Source organism: Saimiri boliviensis, chromosome 1 (assembly GCF_048565385.1).
Source record: "Saimiri boliviensis isolate mSaiBol1 chromosome 1, mSaiBol1.pri, whole genome shotgun sequence".
NCBI classification, from domain to species: domain Eukaryota; kingdom Metazoa; phylum Chordata; class Mammalia; order Primates; family Cebidae; genus Saimiri; species Saimiri boliviensis.
In genome coordinates this window covers 113,237,930-113,261,365 of record NC_133449.1, presented here as the reverse complement: position 1 = coordinate 113,261,365, position 23,436 = coordinate 113,237,930, and the positions used below count along the sequence as shown (strand labels likewise).

The 23,436-nt window shown below is 45.0% G+C and overlaps 3 protein-coding genes across 3 annotated transcripts in view; 2 read left to right on the top strand and 1 right to left on the bottom strand.

The window, feature by feature from the left end:
* Positions 1-23,436, top strand: part of LOC141581415 (uncharacterized) — a 578,148-nt gene that overhangs the window by 354,806 nt on the left and 199,906 nt on the right. The window lies entirely within an intron of this gene.
* On the bottom strand, positions 157-7,481 carry LOC141581626 (uncharacterized). The gene is made up of 2 exons (XM_074387892.1): positions 6,372-7,481; positions 157-3,791 (listed from the first exon to the last, which is right to left on the bottom strand). The coding sequence occupies exon 2, from the start codon at positions 857-859 to the stop codon at positions 257-259; it is 603 nt and encodes a 200-aa protein (XP_074243993.1). The 5' UTR covers positions 860-3,791; positions 6,372-7,481; the 3' UTR covers positions 157-256.
* LOC141581709 (uncharacterized) lies at positions 7,379-22,730 on the top strand. Its single transcript, XM_074387975.1, has 2 exons — positions 7,379-8,322; positions 19,295-22,730. Exons 1-2 carry the CDS (start codon positions 7,379-7,381, stop codon positions 19,488-19,490), a joined length of 1,140 nt encoding a protein of 379 aa, XP_074244076.1. The 3' UTR covers positions 19,491-22,730.

Below are 23,436 nucleotides of genomic sequence, written 5' to 3'. Positions count from 1 at the left end.
ATTAAGAGACCAACCAAAGTAAACAGAAGAGCTGTAAGACACTTCCTCTACAGCAATGAAATCTGTAGCATGCGTTTTCTATTTGGAAAACTTAGCTTTCATCCAGCCTGGGGCTGAGAAAGGGGCCACAACTGGGCATTGGGGTAGGGAGGAAGAAAGAAACCACCAGACGCAGCAGGGAAAAAGCATGAAGGGTGGGGGCAGGCACGAGGCAGGGCCAGTCCTCCTGCCTGGTGCATGGGCCTGGGAAAGCTGGCTAGGGCCAGGAAGGAGGAGCCCGAGGCCGTGGATGCCTCGGGGGGTTGGGGGTAGGAATGAGAACTGGTATGAGTGTCAGCCAGAGGCGTGCCTGAGGGTAAACAGCATCATTCATTGCCTTACCTTTGGGCATCTCCTGGTCGCTGATGTGCTGCAGGTCATGGCCGTCGCCGGCTCCCAAATCCCGCAGGGCAGGCTCCACAGCAGTACGGTCTGGCGCTTTCGCCACCTCCCTCTCATTGATGTTATGGCTGCAGATCGGTTCTGCCCAGTGCATCCTGTGCTGGCTCTGCATGGGTCTGGCATTGGGGAGTTCCGTGATCTCTCTGCTCGGCCTCTGCTCCTCTCTGCCTTGGTCTGCACTTGTGCTCGACACTGCCTCGTCGAGGTCATAGCTGCCGGACACCGCCCCACACAGCCAGCACGGGCACCAAATGGGTCTGGCACCGGTGTTGGACTTGTTCCTTCTGTGTTGGCCTGGACCTTTGCTTGCCACCGCCCCATTGATGTCAGAGCTGAAGGACAGATCCTCAGGCCACCTACGCAGACCTCGCCTGCGTCTGCCTCTGGGGCACAAACAACAACTCAGCGTGTTCCCCATGGGGCACCTTGGGTGCGCTCCAGCAACTTGGACCTTCCCTTGCCTCCCGGTCCGCACAGTTCAGCACTTCACCTCTTTGAAACACAGGCACGCTGGCAGGGCCAGCCCCTGGCTAGGGGGCCGCACCCCACTGACAGCTCACTCCCCGCCTCAGCTGCCTCCCCTGAGATGACTGGTCTGAAGGGAACCTGCTTGATTTAAAATGGGTCTAGATACAACAAGCCTGAGAGCGGAGATTTCGGAGAAGACAGCGCAGAGGGAGTTCCTCCTTCCAGTGTTTTCTACCAACTGAAGGAGGTTGCCCTACCAACCTGGTGCCCAGGAACCAATCAGGCACAGTCTCCTCCACGAGGCGCCCTACCCACATTGTGATGTGGGAGCCCAGGCACGTGGCTCACCAGGCCCCACCCTGTTGGCAGCCCCGCCCCTACCTTTCATTCATGCTGGCTGCTGGGAGCTTTCAGGTTGCTCCACTGTGATGACGTTCCTAGAGATCATCACCTTACGATGAATTATATTAAAATGACTGTAACCCTAGTGAATGTTTACTGAGTGAATAAATTCCGTATTGTTTCCACAGCATGAACCAAGACCTTGGGCTGCCATGGGGTCCTCGGGCTGAATTGAACTCTGGCAGGGGCAGTCCCCTCACTCTCGATTGATCAGAAGGCTGCATGTGCTCTACATGTTAGAAGTAACCCTGTGAACTGGGACGTCCAGACTCCAAATGATTAGTAACATTTGCTTTGAGTTTTTAAAAAAGCTTTATTCGTCTAACAGTTGGGTTATTAAAAGGTATCTCCGTAAAATAAGGCACTTTGGCTTTACTTTCTATAAACAGTTTCATCGAACACTGACTGTCACATCAGAAATCAATGTGTTCTGACTTGTCTGTGTTATCTGCAGAATCAGTTTTTTTTATCTTCAATTAGCCTTAGTGTGGTATGTAACAGAATCAAACGTTTCTAGTATCTCAAAAGCATGTTCCCTATTTGATTATTTTTTCATAGAACCCAGGTCTCGCCCTGTTGCCTGAGCTGGTCTCAAACTCCTGGCCTCAAGCAATCCTCCTACCTCAGCCTCCCAAAGTGTTGGGATTATGGGCGTGAGCCAGCACACCAGGTCTGAAAATCTGTTTCCTAAGGAGTAATGTAGAATACATAACATCCTTAAATATACCACAGCCTTCTCCAACTAAGCCAAATTCTTTAAAAGTTCTATAATATTTAAGATTCAGTTTACTGTATTTCAACCTCCCCTAGAAACAATGTATTAAATCTTAGAACGCCCGTGCCATAACCTCACTTTTATGACAATTAGCGAAATATTTCATGAGCTTGGTAGAATAACTTGAAGTGGTAAATGAAAAAAATTAAAATACATATCCTGCATTTTATTCAATGATGTATGTCAAAGATAGTAACCTAGACTAAAATATCGAATTCAATTAGAAGATGTCTCAAGCCACAAGATTTAACAATAAACAACATTGGGTCTAGGTAAGAATCCCCAGCTGGTTCTGGGAAGCTCTGGCCCTGTGTGGTACTATGCTATAAGGATAGCGTCTCTTTTCACATTCAGGGTTGGCTTATCCCTGAAGGTAGGATGGAGTCAGTGTCACTGCACCTTCATGGCCCATCGTATTTACCACACTTTACATTTCTTTCCTAAGTTAAATACACATCTTTTGGGGAGAAGACAGAGCACTACGTGATATGAAATACTAACCAAATAAGCACACAAAGAACAACACAGATAAATAATAAAAACATTCAACTGCTGAAACACAGAAACATTAAAACATCTCAGTTTTCTTTTCCCAATGCTTGCAACACCCCCATCCATCACCGTATGAAAACATGGGAAACAGCATGTAGTATGACATGGGAAAGTTACATCTCGACACCATGGAAAACAGTTTTGGAGCTCAACCTTAATTTTCTACAGTTTCTAGCCTAGTAGCTAGTAGGTATTTTTCCCGATCCTCTCCCTCCTTCCAGTCTCTACCCTCCAGTAAGGACTAGAGTGTGTTTTTCTTCTATATGTCTTCACATCATTTAGCTCCCACTTATAATTGAGAACATGTGCTGTTTGGTTTTCTGTTTCTGTGTTAGTTTGCTAAGGATAAAGACCTTCAGCTCCATCTAGGTTTCTGCAAAGGACATAGTATTATTCTTTTTCCTAACTGCATACTATTCCATAATATATACATACCAAATATTCTTTATTCAGTCTACCATTGAGAGGCATTTAGATTGATTTCACTTTTCCTATTGTGAATAGTGCTGTAATGAATATACACGTGCATGTGTCTTTACCACAGAATGATTTATATTCCTTGGGGTATATACCCAGCGATGCGATTCCTAAGTCGAATGGTAGTTCTGCTTTTAGGTCTGTGAGAAATTGTCACACAGTTTTCATCAATGGTTGAACTAATTTATCCTTCCACCAACAGGACATAGGTATTCCTTTTTCTCTAAAATATTGCAGCATCTGTTATTTTTTGACTTTTTAGTAATAGGCATTCTAACTGGTGTGAGATAGCATCTCATTGTGATTTTGATTTGCATTTCTCTAATGGTCACTGACATTGGGCTTTTTCTCCTATGCTTGTTGGCCACAAGTATGTCTTCTCTTGAAAAGTGTCTGGCCGGGCGCGGTGGCTCAAGCCTGTAATCCCAGCACTTTGGGAGGCCGAGGCGGGTGGATCACGAGGTCGTGAGATCGAGACCATCCGGGTCAACATGGTGAAACTCCGTCTCTACTAAAAATACAAAAAAAATTACCTGGGTATGGTGGCACATGCCTGTAATCCCAGCTACTCAGGAGGCTGAGGCAGGAGAATTGCCTGAACGCAGGAGGCGGAGGTTGCGGTGAGCCGAGATCGCGCCATTGCACTCCAGCCTGGGTAACAAGAGCTAAACTCCGTCTCAAAAAAAAAAAAAAAAAAAGAAAAGAAAGGTGTCTGTTCATGACCTCTTTTAACTTTATAATGTTTGTTTTTTCTTATAAATTTGTTTTAAGTTTCTTATAGATGCTGAACATTAGACTTTTGTCAGCTGTGGTTTGCAAAAAATTTTCTCTCATTCTGTAGGCTGTCTGTTTATTCTGTTAATAGTTTCTTTTGCTGTACCGAGGCTTTTAGTTTAATTAGATCCCATTTGTCAATTTTTCCTTTTGGTATCTTCATCATAAAATCTTTGTCTATGCCTATGTTCAGAATGGTATTGCCTACATTGTATTCCAGGAGTTTAATAGTTTTGAGTTTTACATTTAAATCTTTATTCCATCTTGAGTTAATTTTTGTAAATGCTGTAAGGAAGGGGTCCACTTTGAATCTTCTGCATATGGCTAGCCACTTATCCCAGCACTCTTTATTGAATAGAAAATCATTTCTCCATTGCTTGTTTCATCAGTTTTGTCAAAGATCAGATGTTTGTAGGTATGCAGCCTGATTTCTGGGCTCTGAATTCTTTTCTATTGGCCTGTGTGTCTGTTTCTGTACCAGTACCATGCTGTTTTGGTTACTGTAGTATAATCTGAAGTCGGGTAATGTGATGCCCCCACTTTTGTTCTTTTTGATTATGATTGCCTTAACTGTCCAGTCTCCCTTTGAAATTGAGATGTTACAAACCATTCAAAATATCAAGGAATCCAAGAGCTTGTTTTTGAAAAAATTAATAAAATAGACTACTAGCTAGCCTAATAAAGAAAAGAGAGAAGATCCAAATGAATACAATTAAAAACAACAAAAGGGATATCGCCACTAACCCCAAAGAAATACAAACAACATCAGAGTATATTATGAACACCTGTATGCACATAAAATGGAGAAAAATTTGATAAATTCCTAGGACATATGCACCCTACCAAGAAACAATGAAAAAGAGATTGAATCCCAAAAAAGACCAATAATGAGCTCTTAAATCAAGGCAGTAACAGTTTATGAACCAAAAAAATCCCAGAGCTAAATGGGTTCACATCTGAATTTTACCAGATGTATAAAAAAAAGTTGATACCATTTCTGCTGGAACTGTTCAAAAAGTGAGAAGAAACTCTTCCCTAACTCCTTCTACAAGGCCAGCATGATCCTGATACCGAAACCTGGCAAAGATACAATGAAGAAAGATCTCAGGCCATTATCCTAATGAACATAGATGACAAAATCTCAACAAAGACCAGACGGGTTGGCTCACAGCTGTCATCCCAGGACTTTGGGAGGCCAACGCAGGTGGATCACGAGGTCAGAAGATCAAGACCACCCTGGCCAACATGGTGAAACCCCATCTCTACTAAAACACCAGAAAATTAGCTGGGTGTGGTGGTGCACACCTGTAGTCCCAGCTACTTGGGAGGCTGAGGCAGGAGAATTACTTGACCCTGGGAGGGGGAGGTTGCAGTGAGCAGAGATTGTGCCACTGCACTCCAGTCTAACGACAAGACTGAGACTCTGTCTCAAAAAAAGAAAAGAGAAACCTCGACAATATACTGAGAAACGAAATCCAGCAACACATCAAAAAGTTAATCTACCATGATCAAGGAAGCTTTATTTCTGCAAGGCTGGTTCAGCATATGCAAATCAATAAATGTGATTCTCCACATAAAGAGAACTGAAACCAAAATCCACATGGTCATGTCAAAGGATGCAGAAAGGCTTTCCATAAAATTCAGAATCTACCATGTTAAAAATCCTCAAAACACTAGGCATTGAAGAAACATAGCACCAAATAGTAAGAGCCATCTATAACAAACACACAGCCACCATCATAGTGAATGGGCAAAAGCTGGAACCATTCCCCAGAGAACCAGAATAAGAATAGGATGTCAACTGTCATCCTATTCAACACAGTACCAGAAGTCCTGGCCAGAGCAAGCAGGCAAGAGAAAGAAAGAAAAGCCATCCAACCAGGAGAGAGGAAGTGAAATATCTCTTTTCACAAACAATGTAACAATATGATTCCATACCTAGAAATCCCTTCAGTCCCTGCCCAAAGGCTCCTAGAAAGATACATAACTTCAGTTGATTATCAAGTCTCAGGATACAAAAGCATTGTACAAAAAGTGGCATTTTTTCTCTCCAAGGTTATGGAGAAGAAGGAACGTGTATATCCTGCAGGTGGGAGTGTAAATTAGTTCAACCACTGTCAAAAACTAGGTGGCAATTCTTAAATGGTATTCCTCAGTGGCATTTCTATACATCAACAATGTCCAAGCTGAGAGGGAAATCCATTCTGCACCCCCATTCGTAACAGCCACAAGAAGAACGAAATACCTAGGAATACAACTAACCATGGAGGTGAAAGATCTCTACAGTGAGAATCAAAAAACACTGCCGTAAGAAATCGGAGATGATGGCTGGGCACCGTAGCTCTTGTCTGTAATCCCAGCACTCTGGGAGGCCGAGGCAGGCAGATCACCTGAGGTCAGGAGTTCGAGACCAGCCTGGCCAACCTGGAGAAACGCCATGTCTACTAAAAATACAAAGTTAGCCAGGTGTGGTGGTGCATACCTGTAATCCCAGCCACTCGAGAGGCTGAGGCAGGAGAATCACTTGAACCTGGGAGGTGAACGTTGCAGTGAGTTGAGATCATGCCATTGCACTCCATCCAGCCTGGGGAAAAAGAGTGAAACTCCATCAGAAAGAAAGAAACAGAAAAGAAGGAAGGAAAGAAGAAAGAAGGAAAGAAGAAAGAAAAGAAAGAAGAAAAGAAAGAGAAAAAAGAAAGGAAAGAAGGAAGAAAGAAAGAGAGAGGGAGGAAGGAAGGAAAGTTGAATGAAGGAAGGAAGGAAGGAAGGAAAGAAAGAACAAACGAAAGAGAAAGAGACCAGAGATGATACAAACCAATGGAAAAACATTCTATGCTCGTGAATGGGAAGAAATAATGTCAAAATGGCCTCACTGTCCAAAGAAATTTACAGATTCAATACTATTATATCAAACTACGAAGTCATTTGTCACAGAATGAGAAAAGAAAGTATTTTAAAACTTATGTAAATCCGAAACACAGTCCGAATAGCCAAAGATATCTTAAACAAAAAGAATACAGCTAGAGGCAACACACTACCCAACTTTTTAAACTATGCTGGCTAGCCATATGCAGAAGATTCAAACTGGACCACTTCCTTTTATCATAGAAAAAATCAATTTAAGATGAATTAAGGACCTACATTACAAAATCTAAAACTATGAATATCCTAAACAAAAACCCTCCAGGACATACCATTCTGGACATAAACCATAGCAAATTTTTCCAGACTAAGTCTCCAAAAGCTATCGCAACGAAAACATAGACGCATGGGACCTAAGGAAGCTAAAGAGATTGTGCTCAGCAAAAGAAACTGTCAACAGAGTAAGCAGACAACCTGCAGAATGGGAGAAAAATTTTACAAACGATGCACCTGACAAAAGTGTCATCCAGAATCTATAAAGAAATTAACACAATTTTAATCAGAAAACAAACAACTCCATTAAAAAATGGACAAAAGACAAGAACGGACACTTGTCAAAAGACATTCATGGGGTCCGCGGCGGCCGGGCAGGCAGGAGCCGACAGGGCGAGGCGAAGGCCGCGGCGGGGGTCGGGGGCGGGAATCGAGCACGGGGAGGGAGAGGTAGGCTGGGTGGGTGGGCGCGAGGTCCGGGCCGGGCGGGGCGATGCAGGAGGCGCCGCTCTCCATCCCCATCAAGCCCAACAACTTCCCCGCCGAACGGTGGCGTCTGGTGAACAGCCCGTGGTAACGGTCCACCCGCTGGGACGGCCGCGGCGAGGGGCTGCTCATCCACCAGCCGCTCTTCGAGGTGGAGCTGCTCAGCCCGCCCGGGCCGCGGGGCGGCGGCGGGGCCGCGGGGCCGGGGCCGAGCCCGGGCTCTTCAAAACCACCAACTTCACCAGCTTCGTCCGCCAGCTCAACGTCTCCGGCTTCCACAAGGTGGTGCAGGGCGGGCCGAGGCCGGGTCGGGGCCGGGGCCGGGGGGCGGTGGGACAGCGGGACCGGCCCCTCCACCACTTCCGCAGCCCGCACTTCCGCCGCGGCCAGCCGCAGCTGCTCGTGCATCGCGAGCGCCGGACCGGCGCCTACAAGGCCAAGCTGGCGGCCGGCCTGGAGGTGCCCTGCCTCCCGCCCAGCGGCTTCCAGCGGTTTCCAGCGGCTGCGCATCACCTCGGCCTCCGCCTCCGCCGCCTCGGCCGCCGCCCCGACCCCGCTGCAGCACCAGGAGCCGCCACCTGCGCCGCAGATTCCCGGCCCGAGCCGCACGGACCAGGGGCTGTAGGACAGTTTCACCGGTCACTTCGGCGACGTGGTTTTCCCCCTTACTCCTACGTAACTTCATCCCACGACCGCAGTACTTTTCCCATGAAAAGTTTAGATCGGACCCCAGTTCCTCGCGGAATATGGCAGAACTCCCTTGGAATGCACCCCGGGCAAGTGGAGACATCGCCCATGTTTTCAGAGAAACGGTAAGGTTACAGAGCCATTTACTTGACCTGTTCTCTGTGGAGAGGATATTTCCTGTTACAGCCCAAGTGTGAGATCGACTTTATGTTCCCCGCCTCCAGATCCTGTTTTGCTGCCTCAGTGGTGCGTGCCTGTTGTCCCGTCTGCTTGGGATGCTGAGGTGGGAAGACTGCTTGAGCCTGGGAAGTGGAGGCTGCAGTGAGCAGTGACCTCGCCAGTCACCAGGCGTGGTGACTCATGCCTGTAATCCCAGCACTTTGACAGGCTGAGGCAGGTGGATCACTTTAGGTCAGGAGTTCAGGGCCAGCCTGGCCAACATGGTGAAACCCCATCTCTACTAAAAATTTAGAAAAATAAAAAATTTGAAAAATATATTTTTAATAATAAAAACTATAAAAGCGAAAGTGAATTTCTAAATGACATGCTAGTTCATAAAATGTATAATTTAAAATTTAATAATATTTAAAATGTAGAGTTCCTTTAAAGGTAAGAAAAAATAGTTGAGACAATAGGAAATTATGATTGCTTATTAGTATTTTAACTTATAATTTTCAGTGAATATAAGGTTTTGGTAAGTATAGTCAAATAACAACCTCCCCATTTTTTTTGGGAGAAGGAAACAAGAAAAAAGGGAAAGAAATCTTAGTTTTCAAATTGTTCTTTTTTATTTTCTTGAGACGGAGTCTCACTCTGTCGCCCAGGCTGTAGTGCAGTGGCGTGACCTTGGCTCACTGCAACCCCGGCCTCCCGGGTTCAAGCAATTCTCCTGCCCCAGCCTCCTGAGTAGCTGGGATTACAGGCACGCGCCACCATGCCCTGCTAATTTTTTGTATTTTTAGTAGAAACGGAGTTTCATCATGTTGATCAGGCTGGTCGCAAACTCCCAACCTCGTGATCCACCCCTGTTCGGTCTTCCAAAGTGCTGGGATTACAAGCGTGAGGCACTGTGCGTAGCCCAGATTATTCTTTAATATAAGTTAATAGGCAAAGGCTGATAAGAAAAGAAGTTCATAAATGACAGGTTCGATTTTAGTTAAGGAAAAAAAAAGGAGACATGATTATCACCTGTACCTTTCATGAATCTAAAGTGATTGAGCGTGAATTCGGTAGTGTAAGTGGTCCTCAACTCTGAATTAACTGTGGGAGGTTTGCTTGTGTTACTCAGAAAGCTTGTTCTTTACTTGCCAGCCAGGTGTGGTGACTCACACCTGTAATCCTAGGACTTTGAGAGGCTGAGGCAGGTGGATCACTTGAGGTCAGGAGTTCAGGACCAACCCGGCCAACATGGTGAAAGCTTATCTATACTAAAAATACAAAAATTATAAGAAGAAAAGCAATCATCATGCATCATTTCTTACATGCTAATTGTGTAAAAGTGCTATATGTTCCTTTGTGGAACATGGCTTTTATATAGTTGATTGTTGTGGGTTATTTTTGCCTTTTGTTTAAAAACATGCATTGCTTTATGTCAGAGCTTGTACTTTTAAGTTTTAAACCACATAGTTTATGGTATCTACATTTGTCTTTAAAATAGTTTTCATAGAGTTCTTTGACGTCTAATGAAGACTGATTGCTTTTAGGTCTGCTGTATAGCTGTGGTATTAGAGTTTCTTTCCATTGTACTCCCAGGATAATCCCACTGTTTCTTTCCTTAATTTTTATTTTTTTTTGAGACAGAGTCTTGCTCTGTCACCCAGTCTGAAGTGCAGTGGCACCATCTTGGCTCACTGCGACCTCCGCTTCCCGCGTTCAAGCACTTCTCTGCCTAGCCTTCCAAGTAGTTGGGATTACAGGTGCCTGCCACCACACCCAGCTAATTTTTGTATTTTTAGGAGAGATGGGGTTTCACCATGTTGGCCAGTCTGGTCTTGAACTCCTGAACTTTAGATCCACCCACGTGGCCTCCCAAAGTGCTGGGATTACAGGCCTGAGCCACCATGCCTGGCCCTCGAATAACTTTCAATGCTTCTGTTTCTCCCTGAGCACATACTTTAGGCAGAGGGACTTCCCATTTTCCCTCCTTCTCTTTTCGTTTCTGTTTAATCGTACTGGAAAGTGCTTTAGCTTGAGGTTGCCCCGCTCTGTCCAGCAGATAGGCAGATACTGCTCCCTGTGGAGTCTTTTCATCATTCTTCTGTTTGGTGTTTCTCTTTTCTTGCATCTTGATAGTCTTTTTAATTTGTATTTTCTCAGCACGGCACTGTTTATGGTAAAGCTTAGCTTTCAGACCAATCATTTTCTTTGCCTTCTTTGAACGTTCATGAGCCTCAGGACTTTCCTTCTTTCTCCTTTTCTCATGGTCATCCAACCGGTATCCATAGCGTTACCAGTGTAATTCAATATATTCATTCTGTGGCATGGTGACAGCTGCAGAGCTGCCAGAGGAAGCCCCTGGGGTGTGAAAACGCTCAATTTTCAGGTCTCAGAGACCCACAAGCCAACAGTGTGCAGGCCACGACAAGAAAGCTATTTTTTATTTATTTTTCTTATTTTTTTGCTATTTTTAATTTTTAAAAATATTTATTTATTGATTTGAGGTGGAGTCTCACTCTGTGGCTCCCTCCCGAGTTCAAGAGATTCTGCTGCCTCAGCCTCTTCAGTAGCTGGGATTACAGGCGCCGGCCCTCATACCTGGCTAAGATTTTTTTATATTTTTAGTAGAGATGGGATTTCTCCATGTTGGCTAGGCTGGTGTTGAACTCCTGACCGCAAGTGATTCGGCCACCTTGGCCTCCCAAAGTGCTGGGATTGCAAGGGTGAGCCACCTCACCTGATTCTTCTGTATTTTTAATAAGCTCCCAGGTGAGGTGAGTGCTGGCTAGTGGAGCACATTTTGAGTGTCATGGATCTGGTTCATGCCCTCGTTGGCAGTGGTGGCTCATGTCTGTAATCCCAGCACTTTGGGAGACTGAGGTGGGTGGATCACCTGAGGTCAGGAGTTTGAGACCAGCCTGGCCAACATGGTGAAACCCGTGTTTACTAAAAATACAAAAAATAAAAATAAAGATAAAAAATAACTGGACGGTGGTGGCATGTGCTTGTAATCTCAGCTACTTGGGAGGCTGAGGCAGGAGAATCTATTGAACCCGGCAGATGGAGGTTGCAGTGAGCTGAGATCCTGCCACTGCACTACAGCCTGGGCAAGGGAACAAGAGCTAAACTTCATCTCTAAATAAATAAATAAATAAATAACTGCACTCCAGCCTGGGCAACGGAACAAGAGCTAAACTTTATCTCTAAATAAATAAATAAATAAATAAGTCTGGTTCATGTCCTATCAGCCATTTATAGATGTTAGACTGAGTCCTGAGACAGGAAACTCATGTTCCAAACTCCAGATTTCCCACAAAATATATAGGAAATATGAGGCCCCAAGAGGGAAATGTTGCTGAAGATCACACAGCAAAATGGAGTTTGAGACTAGAAACAAAAGCGCAGATGAAGCCTTTATTCCCATGTCACTTTCAACATCAAATATAAATATCTAAGAGGACCCCTTGATCTGAGCCCAGCCCTGAGCCGCTTCTGTGGCCTGTCAGGGAATGCCAGGAGCCATGGCACTTCCCGAAGGTTGTTTGCCAAGCAGCAACCAGGTGGTGGGGAGGAAGAAGCCAGTTTCATTTCCTTGCTCCAGGACCTGGAAAGGTCTGACCCTGGAAAACACCGCACTGAGGGTATCGGTGACCTCAGGAGCCCCAGATGATCCATCTCTCAGACACCCTGCACAAGGACCCTGCAAGACAGGACCTGTTTAGGCCCCTTCCTTCCACCCCAACCCTTGTGGGGCCCATTATTCTCCTGAGAGCTTCCCTAGGTTATTTCCACCTACCCCCGCATTGACCTCCAGCCTTGGAGCACCCTCACACGTTCCCCGCCTGTGGAGACTCCACAATTATTCTCCTCCAAAGACCCCTCCCAAAACTGCCTCCTGGCATCAGCGATGCTTTCACACCTTGGTGACTGCCTAGGCCACCCCCTTCCCTGCCCCAAGCACCTCTGTGTCTCCATCATGACTTCCCCAGGTCTAGGGCTGTACTGAGACTGCACAGCGACCCCGACACACAGGGCTTTCCTCCAGCACTCCCTCAGACATCCCGCCCACCCTACAGGGGAGATGAGGCTCCACTGCCCCTAAAACGCGGCTTTCTGGACCCGCACAAGGCACCTCTGTCACACAGGGGTGACCCTAGGAATCCCTCTCCAGATATTCTCGGGCCTTCCCCCAAGGGAGATACCAAAGGTGGAGGAATCCTCTGGAGAGGATCCTCAGAAACCATCCTCAAAGCTACCATCAGAACCAGAAACACCCGAGGAAGAAACGTGGCCACGAAACCCATCTCCACATACACACTCCTCCCAGCGGCAGTTCTAGGGACGCCATTCATGGTCACCTCACCCCATTGAACTGAAGACGCTGCCCCCAGGTTAAAGGGAAAAGAAAGGAAGAGTCCAGCAGAATTCCTGAAGGAAAATCCATTTTCCTTTATTCATTATGCATTGGAGCTAAAGCGCAGGGCACGAAGAGTTTTATAGACAATTTTAAGTTCTTAGTACAGTTTTCCACGGAAACTTTAAAAATTAACAATGAAAGAGATCATAGATAATAAACCCATCATAAGTACATTATCACTAGGTTTCAGGAGTTTTCATTTTGCTGTTTAATTTCAAGTATCAATTCCAAATATTCTAGGAGTTTTTTACATCAAATATCAGATACAATATCATTAATTATGAAAGAACATACGTAACTATCTAACAAGTGAAACTGAGAAAGAAAATATCATTATCACATCTAATACAAATGTTAATATTTAAAATAGATGAATTTGTGTATTCACCAAAGAGTAGACGCTACAAGCACCGAAGGCTTTGCATGAAACGTTTTAACATGTTTCATTTAATATTTCATCTTCAGACACAAAATTTTGATACATGAAAATTTTCAGTTATGTATACAGAGCCACAGACTATGTTTGGAGGAGGAAATCACAAATCAACAGTGGGATATTCCAAACCACTTTATTGTGAACGTAAATGCAAGAGGCCGGGCACAGTGACTCCCACCTGTAATCCCAGCAGTTTGGGAGGCTGAGGCAGGCAGATCACGAGGTCAAGGGATCAAAACTGTCCTGGCCACCATGATGAAACCCTGTCTCTACTAAGAATATATAAATTAGCTGGGTTGGTGGTTCATGCCAGTAGTCCAAGCTACTTGGGAGGCTGAGGCAGGAGAGTCATTTGAACCCGAGAGGTAGAGGTTGCAGAGACTGGAGATCTCGCCACTGTGCTCCAGCCTGGCAACACAGCAAGACTCTGTGTTTTGGTATGACCAGTATGGGCCTGGGGGAAGATGAGCTGATTTCATCTCTCCCTTTATTACCATGAGGTGGGAGCCTCATTTCACATATACAGATTCCCTTCAAAGACGAGATGAACAGGCCTGAGCCCCCATGGAACTTGGAGTAATGACAGCCTTGTCCCCATGCATTCTATCTTCCCACACTTGTTGTTTCGGGCCATCGTGCATTCAGTGCCTCTGTGGACAGAGATCCAAACCCAGGCACTCTCACAAATCTGGGGCCAATTCTATAGTTTTTTGAATTCCAGCTCAGTTCAGATTGTCACCTGCTTGGGACTGTGGGTGACTGTTGACTCTGCACTGGGATGTGGTGTGTCCATGTGACAGTAGTCTTCCCCAAGAGTTGTTCAAGAAGGTAGTGCCCTAGGAATGCCATCTGGACTCAGTGGAACAAGAAGGGCAGGTAGCACCTGGCACCCACTCTTCATGCCACCATCACCCAGCTTCACAGTGTGGTTATCTGAAGAAATCTGTGCTCTATGAAAATCCTAATCAACAACAACAAAATCAACAATAGCAACAACGACAACAAGAAAAAATTTAAAAAAAAAACATAAAAAAAGAAGATCCTAATTTTCCTGGACTTTTTCAGCAATAGAAGTGCTATTTTGTAGTCTTTACAGTTGACGAGTCCAGGATCTTATAATGGTAATTTCTGTCTTTAAGGTAAGATGGCATTAGTATGCCGAATAGCGATGAAATCCATGCTGGCGGCCCTTCTCACAGTGGCGACATCTTTGTGCAAGTCTTTGTATTCACATGGCGGTGACATAGCCTAGGAAAGTCAATTAAAGAGAAAATGGGTACAATTTTTAAAAAGGCTGCAACATTTTTAAAAAGGCATCATTGATGAGAAGCCACACATACAGATTCCTTTGGAGGGTTCCCTTGTAGCTGCTTTGGCTGAGTTTTACAGTGCCAGGTTCTGAGGATGCAATTCCCTGTCCATTCACTAAGGTAGTCTCCTTTAAGAGCTATGAAAAGATTGCCAGAGGCAAGACAAACTTACTTTATAGGTTGAAAATTGGGCTCATTGCTTGGTGATACTGTCACATAAAAAATAAAATAGGGCTCCAAAAGATTTTCAGAGTATTGTGACAAGCTTGTAACAATATTATCTGTTACCTGTGCACTTGTTCCTTCAGCATAATCAACATACACTTGTGCCAAACAATCAACTTACTCAGTGATTCAAATTCTACCGAATCCTTAGTAGTTACTACACACTCCAAGCAGATTTTAATGAGGCAGGTGCATGCAGGGCTGCTTGAGAACACCCAAGAAGCCTAATGATGGAAGCACCACAAGGTGCTACTTTACTTACACATTGTGGTAGAGAAATGTATTATTCCAAAGTACCACCGAGACACCAGAGACAGTGCCTATTTTAAATGTGTCTGTGTCAGTTGGAATTTTCCTGTATACTCACCAAGAGTCATAAGCCACAAATCTTACATTGTCCCATGAAGCCATTTTCACTGAAACTCATGTCGTTCCTACACCTAGTACTTGAAACACTGTCACCTTATACAGTCTAAGCACAAGTCTGTCAGCCACTACTGCTTTGTCTGATAAACTCCTGGGACTGCACCGAGATATACAGAATAGACAAGGACACGAAATTGCAATTGCTTAAGTAAAAGACAGTCAAGAGCAGTAAGTGTATTGTCTATTTACATATAATTAGGAATACAACTGCATTTATTCATGTATGCTATGTGAACAGGTAGAAAATAAAAAACCCATTAAGAACAGATTAAATTTAACTAAAAATATTCTGAATTATGGTCAAAGCAGTGAGAATATCAATAACGTTTTAAAATACAGATCCATGGCCGAGTACAGTGGCTCATCCCTGTAATCCCAGCACTTTGTGAGCCCAAGGTGGACAGATCAGCTGAGGTCAGGGATCGAGACCTGCCTGACCAACATGGAGAAATCCTGTCTCTAATGAGAATACAAAATATACGGGCATGATGGTGCCTGCACATAATCCCAGCTACTAAGGAGGCAAAGTAGGGGAATCGCTTGGACCCAGGATGCAGAGGTTGCAATGAGCTGAGATCGCACCATTGCACTCCAGCCTGGGCAACAAGAGCGAAACTCCTTCTCCTAAAATAATAATAATAATAATAATAATAATGATGATTCTTGTATAATGCATAAAAGACTTGAAATATGATGCCAAAAAAGTAAGCACTTTGGTCTGTTAATTTTAAGGCTTTCATTTTCCTAATCACTACTTAATATGATTTTGTCACAGATGTTGGCTTTTGCGGCCAATGGGAAACTCCACTAAGTGACTTCACAGCCTTACCTTCAATCTCTCTGCTTTATCTTTGCGAAGAAAACTAAATAGAAAACACAGGTCATGGTCGTATGCCAAGGCACGCAGGTCAAAGTAATATTTTGTATAAACACTGGCAGACACATGAATATTAAACTCAAGTAGCTCCAAAAAACTCTTCTCCATCTTACTCCTGTGGGAGGAGAAACACAATAAAGCGAACACAGGGCAATTTTAGTCAAGTGGGTTATCTTTAAAAATATTCTGAGCTACTAGGATGCTCAAAGTTCTGTTTTGAAACAAATAAAGGCTGAGTGGTTGGGTCCTTACACTAATGTCCAAACAAGGCACAGCTGCTTGGGGTCTCCTCTGCATCCCAGCAGCCCAAGTTTGGGATGAGGGAGAGGTGGAAGCCTCTTCTGCACTCCTGCTGCTGCCTCGGGGCTTATTCTTCACAGTTCCCTTAGGGCAGCTGCACAACTCAGACTCCAAGCTCACTCACAAACCCCACAATAGTGATGAGATGACAGGAATGATGGGTACCATTTATTAGCTCTGAAGGAGCTCCAGGCATATTTCCCAGGACAATAACAGGAAGGGACTTGCTGAAGTAGAGAAGCACCAACAGGAAGATGGGGTGCATCACCATGGCATCAAGGGGATCCATGGAGAGCCACCCTATTACCTCGGAGGAGGAAAAACTGTAAGGCTACAAGGAGAATTGATCCCAAATAAATACATAAGCAAGATACATTTATGGCAAAAAGAATCCCCTTCCCTCTGCTCCAGCACACTCGGCTGTGTCAAGGAGGCATAATGCAAGTTTCTGCTCACCTTAATATTATGAAGAGACTGGGGAAGAACAACATTTACAATTTGAAAGGCAGAAAAGTCAAGGAGAGTCATTTTGGCTAAACTAATTTTATAATGTGATTTATAGTAGGGCCCTGGCCATAACACATGCAGTGTTGCTCTTGAGTTGGGAATGCAACCCTGAAGAACTCGGCATCTGTCACCCCTGGACAGAACAGAATGTGGGGGAGTTGGATGCAATGGGAGAGGAAAGCACTGGGAGCCGTCCTCTGCCTCACGGTCATCCAGCTGCCCTCACCAAAGCTAAATTAATAGGTACACAGTTAGAGTCATTCTGACTGCTTTCAGAGTAAGCCCTGTAATGAGTTAATTGCTTAAAAATGATCAATATCTGAAAAATACATTTGGTTTCTTGGTTTGAACGTTTTAACCTTTTACCCATTGGCCAAGTAAGCAAATGCTTGAAAGTGGAGGGCAGTTAGACTCTAAGTCAAGATGTGGGGATCTCATTTGCTGAATGTAAAATTCAACTGAACCTCCTTCTAAAATTAATATCCTGTTCACGTATCCATAGGTCTATAGAAATGTAAATGAAACAATATTTGAATAGACAGGTAATCAGGACGTGACTTACTACAGAAATTAATGGCACTTCCCAGAATTAACGTAGCTATTCATAGAGGTTTAATCACTGAAGAAAAGAATTCTGTGAACAGCAGATTCATCTTCTAAGATTTTTTTTTTTTTTTCTTTTTATATGGAGTTTCTCTCTTGTTACCCAGGCTGGAGTGCAATGGCGCAATCAGCTCACTGCAACTTCCGCGTCCCGGTTTCAGGCAATTCTCCTGCCTCAGCCTCCTGATTAGCTGGGATCACAGGCACGCGTCACCATGCCCAGCTAATTTTTTGTATTTTTAGTAGAGACGGGGTTTCCCCTTGTTGACCAGGATGATCTCGATCTCTTGACCTCGTGATCCACCCGCCTCGGCCTCCAATAGTGCTGGTTTTACGGGCTTGAGCCACCGCGCCTGGCCGATTTCTGGTTTTTTAAACAGCTAGTTGACTGAACAGCATACCCTTTACAACACAGCATTTCTGCATAGTGGCTACTCGGTTTAACTCTCTAGAAAGGATATATATTATGCGGAGACACATCGATGTTGGAACGTTTTAAGAAAAATCTGATGGACAGCAGTTCTTTATCTGTTAAACTGACACTCAAAATGGGATCATTGGAAATAGTCAAGAGCAGTAGGGTGAGACACATGTCTATTAAATGTTTGGACGTAATGCTTTTCAGCTTCCCAAGATCATAAACAGAAACAGCCTGTTCAGACCACATCTCCCGGTGTTTCTCCGTTCACACACAAACAGCTCTGTTTGGAACCTGTCTTCTTGGGGCTGACCTCTGCCTCCACTGCTTCTGGAGCTCACTTCTGTGGAAACCTGCACTTATCCCTGCATGCTCTCTGATCTTGTGACTGGAAATCAGAGCCCCAGGCAGCTTAGCTGCAGGTTTTGAGAACAATTCAGCTGCCAAAATGGCAGAACTAAGTGTTCATGATTACAAATGTGGAACCAACTTTGCAAAAATTGTAACTGAGAAAATGATGACAGTGAAAGAGGATTGATGTGACTTCATCTCACTTCTAACCTCCAAGCTGTCCTTGTTCTTTCCTACACAGAGGCCAATCTAACTTTGGAAGGAATGTAGTTTGTAGTTTAACTTTGAAACCAAAGATGGTAACAACCCTTTCCCAAAACAAACCCCTTTCCCACCTGGGAACTAGATAGATGACCTTTCCACAACGAATAAATTAGCCACAAGATTAGAAATTGTGGCTTAGGAGTCATGAGGCTGAAGGCTGCAAGAATTTGAACCTGCCCATATTGATCCTGGGAATAACTTCACTATTGTAAAACCTAAAATCAGTGCTTGAGATATTTTGCAGACGTTGTACTGGGATCAGGTGACACCACCCTAACAAATCAACGTGGCTCATCCGGTTTTTTGGCCCCAACCCAGCAGCCAACTCAATGCAGGAGGACAGCTTCAACGTTGCCCTATGATTTCATCGCTGACCTGATCTGTCAGCACTCCCCACTTTCTGACACCCACCCACCAAATTATTCTTTTAAAAAACCATCCCAGAGTTTTCAGAGAGACTAATTTCAGTAATAGTCAAACTCTGGTCTCCTGTACAGCTATCTCTGCATGAATTCAACACTTTCTCTATTGCAATTATCCTGTACTGATAAATCAGCTCTGGCTAGGCAGCAGAGAAGGAGAAATCAGGCAGTCACAAATCGTGCTTCCTTTTAGGGAACAGTTTGCAGTGGATGACTATGATTAAACTCCCTTTAGCATTTGCAGCTTTCAAAGTACTTCCATTTGTTTCAAATTCATTTGCTGTTATACTCTTTGCTAAAATGGCTACCCCAAATATCACAATTATCACTTGGTTTATACTATTAGCAAAGTGGTGACAAAAATGTTTGTTTGTTTGTTTCTTAGAGAGAGTCTGGTTCCCTCACCCAGGACTGAAGTGCAGTCACGTGATCACAGCTCACTACAGCCTAAAGTTACCAGGCTCAGGCAATTCTTCCACGTCAGACTCCCAAGTAGCTGGGACTACTACAGAACCTGCCAACACACTTGGCTAATTTTTAAAAAAATTTTTTGTACGGACAGGCTTCACTGTGTTACCTAGCAGGTCTGAACTCCTGTGCACAAGTGATTGAATGTAGATATATACACACTGCAGTGTATCTACAATATAAACTGTATCTTCAATTGCAGCCATACACTGAGGTGATTCTGAATAGCAGTCCTCCTCTGTGGAGTCACGGGCAAAGATGGATCACAAAACTAACTTGTGCCACTGCCTGGCATTGTCTTTTCTGCCGGTCATCGTAAACAAGAGCTGCTCCCTTGTCTTGCACCAGATGCGGCCGACACAGCTGTCCTCACTGTCCAGCGGGCACCCAGGGCAGCTCTGCTGGAAATGCCCCCTTGCTCACCCTGCCTGCCTGCTTCAGGGCCCTTCACTTCACAGCAGTCATAAGGCCAAATGGGAAGGGAACCCTGGGGAAGCTGTGTTGCAGTGCCATGTTGGTGCATCTGGGAGGAACTACATGACCCTGCACAGCTCCTGCACTCTCATAAACAACTACTGGCCCGAGCCTGCTTCTGTGAATGTCTGAGTACCCAGGGAGCCTGTGAGTGTGGTGAGCATGGTGTGAAGCCCCAGAAATGCTTCTCACACTGCGGGAGGTGAACGTGCAAGCTTCTAACTCATCAGACCAATTTCCAAACACATGCAATGTTAATGGGGAGGAGCCAGGGCAGAGAAATCTGTAGCTATTTAACATCATATCTCAAGGTTCCTATAAAAGCAGATCTTCAGATTAAAGGGGGAGACAAGCACCCGCCAAAGCAAATACACAATGGGTGACTTAGGTTAAAGCTGTAAGTTCTGCATAGTCCAGAGGCCTTAAAACCTGAAAAGTGGCCAGTTATTTCAAAGGCCTGATGTTTACCCCTTCAAAGGGGACTGAAACTGGCAGGTGGCTTCTAAAAAGCTATAAAGATATTTACTGCACTGTGTCATTCTGACAGCACACTTGTAAGAGGTTTGCCAAAAAACAATCAGAAAAACACTTCAGTTTATCAGCCAGTTATTACAACAATAACAGATCAAGACTTACCTATTAATGCTGGAAAATATAAACTGTTATACTAAAGCTGGATAGATTGAAGTCTGTGGTCTTATGCCTACTTCCTTTATCTGCACAAGAAAACCTATAAAGATATATCTTACACTGATAACTTGGAGAGCAAATGAGGCATGGAAAATGATGACAAAGTTTGCCAAAACCTTAGAAACTGACATTGTCTCAACTGCAACATCCTTGGGATTCTGGCTGTCATCCGCACTCCAGTGACGACGATTTCCCCAAAACTTGGAGGCCAGAAGCGTGGCTCCGAGGACAACTTGTTTCCAATTAGTAGGACAAAGATCGATGCTAGCATTAGTTAAAAGGCGTTCAATGTACACCTGCCAAAGAGAGCACTTGTCTTTGATTTCAGTTCTGTTTCAGTGTGGTGATAACATTTAAGAATGAAAGACTTCTGGTTTTGGCCAGAACGTTAAGTGCCTTTTATTCTCATGTTCTGCAGAGAGTTTGCTCAGACAAAGCAAGAGGCCCAGTCCCCGTCATAGTCAGATACTTCTGCAGCATACTCTGCCCACAGAAATTTTCATGCCAATTTCATTCACAGGGATGTGAGCATGAAGAAAGGCACCCTCAGCACCTTCACACTCATGAAAGGCAGCACAAACACAGGCCTGGTGCAGATTAAGGTTGTTCAGGAAACACTACAGTGCCATCCGCGTGCAGCGTCACACCTGGCTGGCAGGTAGATAGGAATTTTACAGGTGTGCCATGCTAGAACGTGTAGAACCCAAGTCATACTGAGAACACTGCTGTCTTCTCCTTTTCACAACAACTCACCCGCTTTTGGGACACAGGCTTAGGAACTGCAGGTCAAGCGTGCCTCCCAGTGCTGCAGGGCAGACAGCATGACAAGGGCAGGTCTCTGTTGCTGAGAAACAGTCCCTGTATTCAGCGCCTTGATGAGGAACGCATGTGAAGGAATGGAGGGTCCTGCTCACAGCCCCTACTTTCCATGTCTCCACAATCACTTCACAAAAACTTATTTCTTGTACTCCAGTATCTGCATTCAGTCAATTCTGGTGGTTTGAAGGCAGAGAGAGCTGCCAGCCTCTCTATCCTTGGGGTGGCTGTAAACCTGCCAAGCAGTTTGTGAGATAATCTCAGAAATGATTGTCTATCTGTCCAATCTCTATCCTATAAAGAACTAGCAGAAGGACCAGCAGAGGGAAGGTTACAGAGGTAAGCTGTGAGATGTTGCTACCTCAGAGGGTGCTCTTTAGAAGAGTATGACTCTATGCTACTTGAGGTCTTTGAATAAAGGTGAAAGAAAAACAGTTTATTTTAAGAGAGTTCATTTATTGTATGAACATTATCAGATTGGTGGCTCAGATCTGGCAATGTTCTCCAAAGTCAACTGTGTTTTCCAAATCACATGGCCCTTGAACATGACATGTTCTTATGAGAGATCCTGCTCCCTTTCTCTAAAACCCTGCACTGTCGGTTTTCCAAGGAATAACCCTCCCTCCTAGTGTTCAACTCCACAGGACTCATGAGAGAGCACTGAAACAGCACTGGCAAGCCCTCAACTTCCTGTCACCTTTACTGGTAAGCCAGTGACCCGCTGACACTCATCGATACCACTTGCCCTCCTGGGTCAGTGAGAAAGTTTCTCTTTTAACATTGACTCTTCTACCAGCATGATGGATCCTATCCACTTTTGCAGAACACTGTTCCCCAAATCACCTCTTCTTGAAGACTTTCTCTCTCTCTCTGACAGAGATTTTCCCCAATACAAATGTGTTGCCTGTTCCCATCCTGCTCTCCCCAGCTCCCCCACGACATCCTCTCATTTGCTCAAGGTGTCATGCCCTGGTGCCAGCTCCTTGCCTCCCATCTCATCTTAACCACCCCCCCCCAACCCCATCACTCACCTGAGACTCCTCTTGTTGAGGTCCCCGGAGCCTTCACACCGGCAAACCAGAGCCCTTCACCCCAAGGCTCCACTCCCCAACCTGGCCCTAATCTTGTCCAGGAAATTGCCATTGGCCCAGGTCCTGGAGACTAATAGTTACATGTGAGTTACCCTCCTCCAATCCGTGTGTAATCCCTCCACGGCTACCTTCACTGGCAGGCTGCCTGCTTCAGGTTCTGTGCCCCCACGTGTCACGGCTCACCTGTAACAGCGTAGTTGCTACTTAGTCCTCTTCTCTGCCCCAACCCCCCTCCCAACTATGGACTGCTCTCTCCCAAGCACTTGGGATAACCTTTAAATTAAGAACTCTGCACTCCCCTGCTCAAGATCTACCATTAGTCCCCGCTTCAAACTGGAATAAAACCTCAACTTGGTACCCTGGTCTGCAAGCCAAAGGGCCCTGTGAGCGACGGCTCCGCCTGTGCGGCCGCATCTTTACCATTCTTTCCTTCATTCTCTCACCACACGGGCTCCCTGCTGTCTGTTCCTTGAACACACGTGAAATGTGTTCCTGTCTCAGTCTTGGCACTCAGCCCACTGCCTATAATGCCAGCATTCCTTAGCATCCTCGCTTTATAGTCAGGTCACTGCTCAGATGTGTCCTCTCTAGAGAGGCTCTTCCTGATCATTCTGTCAGAAACAGCGAGCCCCTCCCATCACTCTCTCTGAATCGTGCTTTATCATTTTGCTATTTGCCATTACCTAAAAGAAGAACTGCTTTCCTCAGTAAAACAAATGCCTCATAAAGACAAAGACTGTGCTCGCCCTGTCCTCTTCTCTACCCCAGCATTTAGAAGAGTGACACAGGGTTGGCATCCCAGGGGTGTTTATGGAATGGGGACCTTCTTGGCAGCCTGTAGCACTGTGACCCCAGCCTTTCCTATCGCGAACCCTTTGTTCTTATCACATTTCCCTGCTCTTCCTCCTCCCACTCTGGCACTTTACTGGGGGCTTGCCCCTCAGATGCTGGTGGTCTTTATAGAGCTATCTTTTGTCCATCTTCTCTT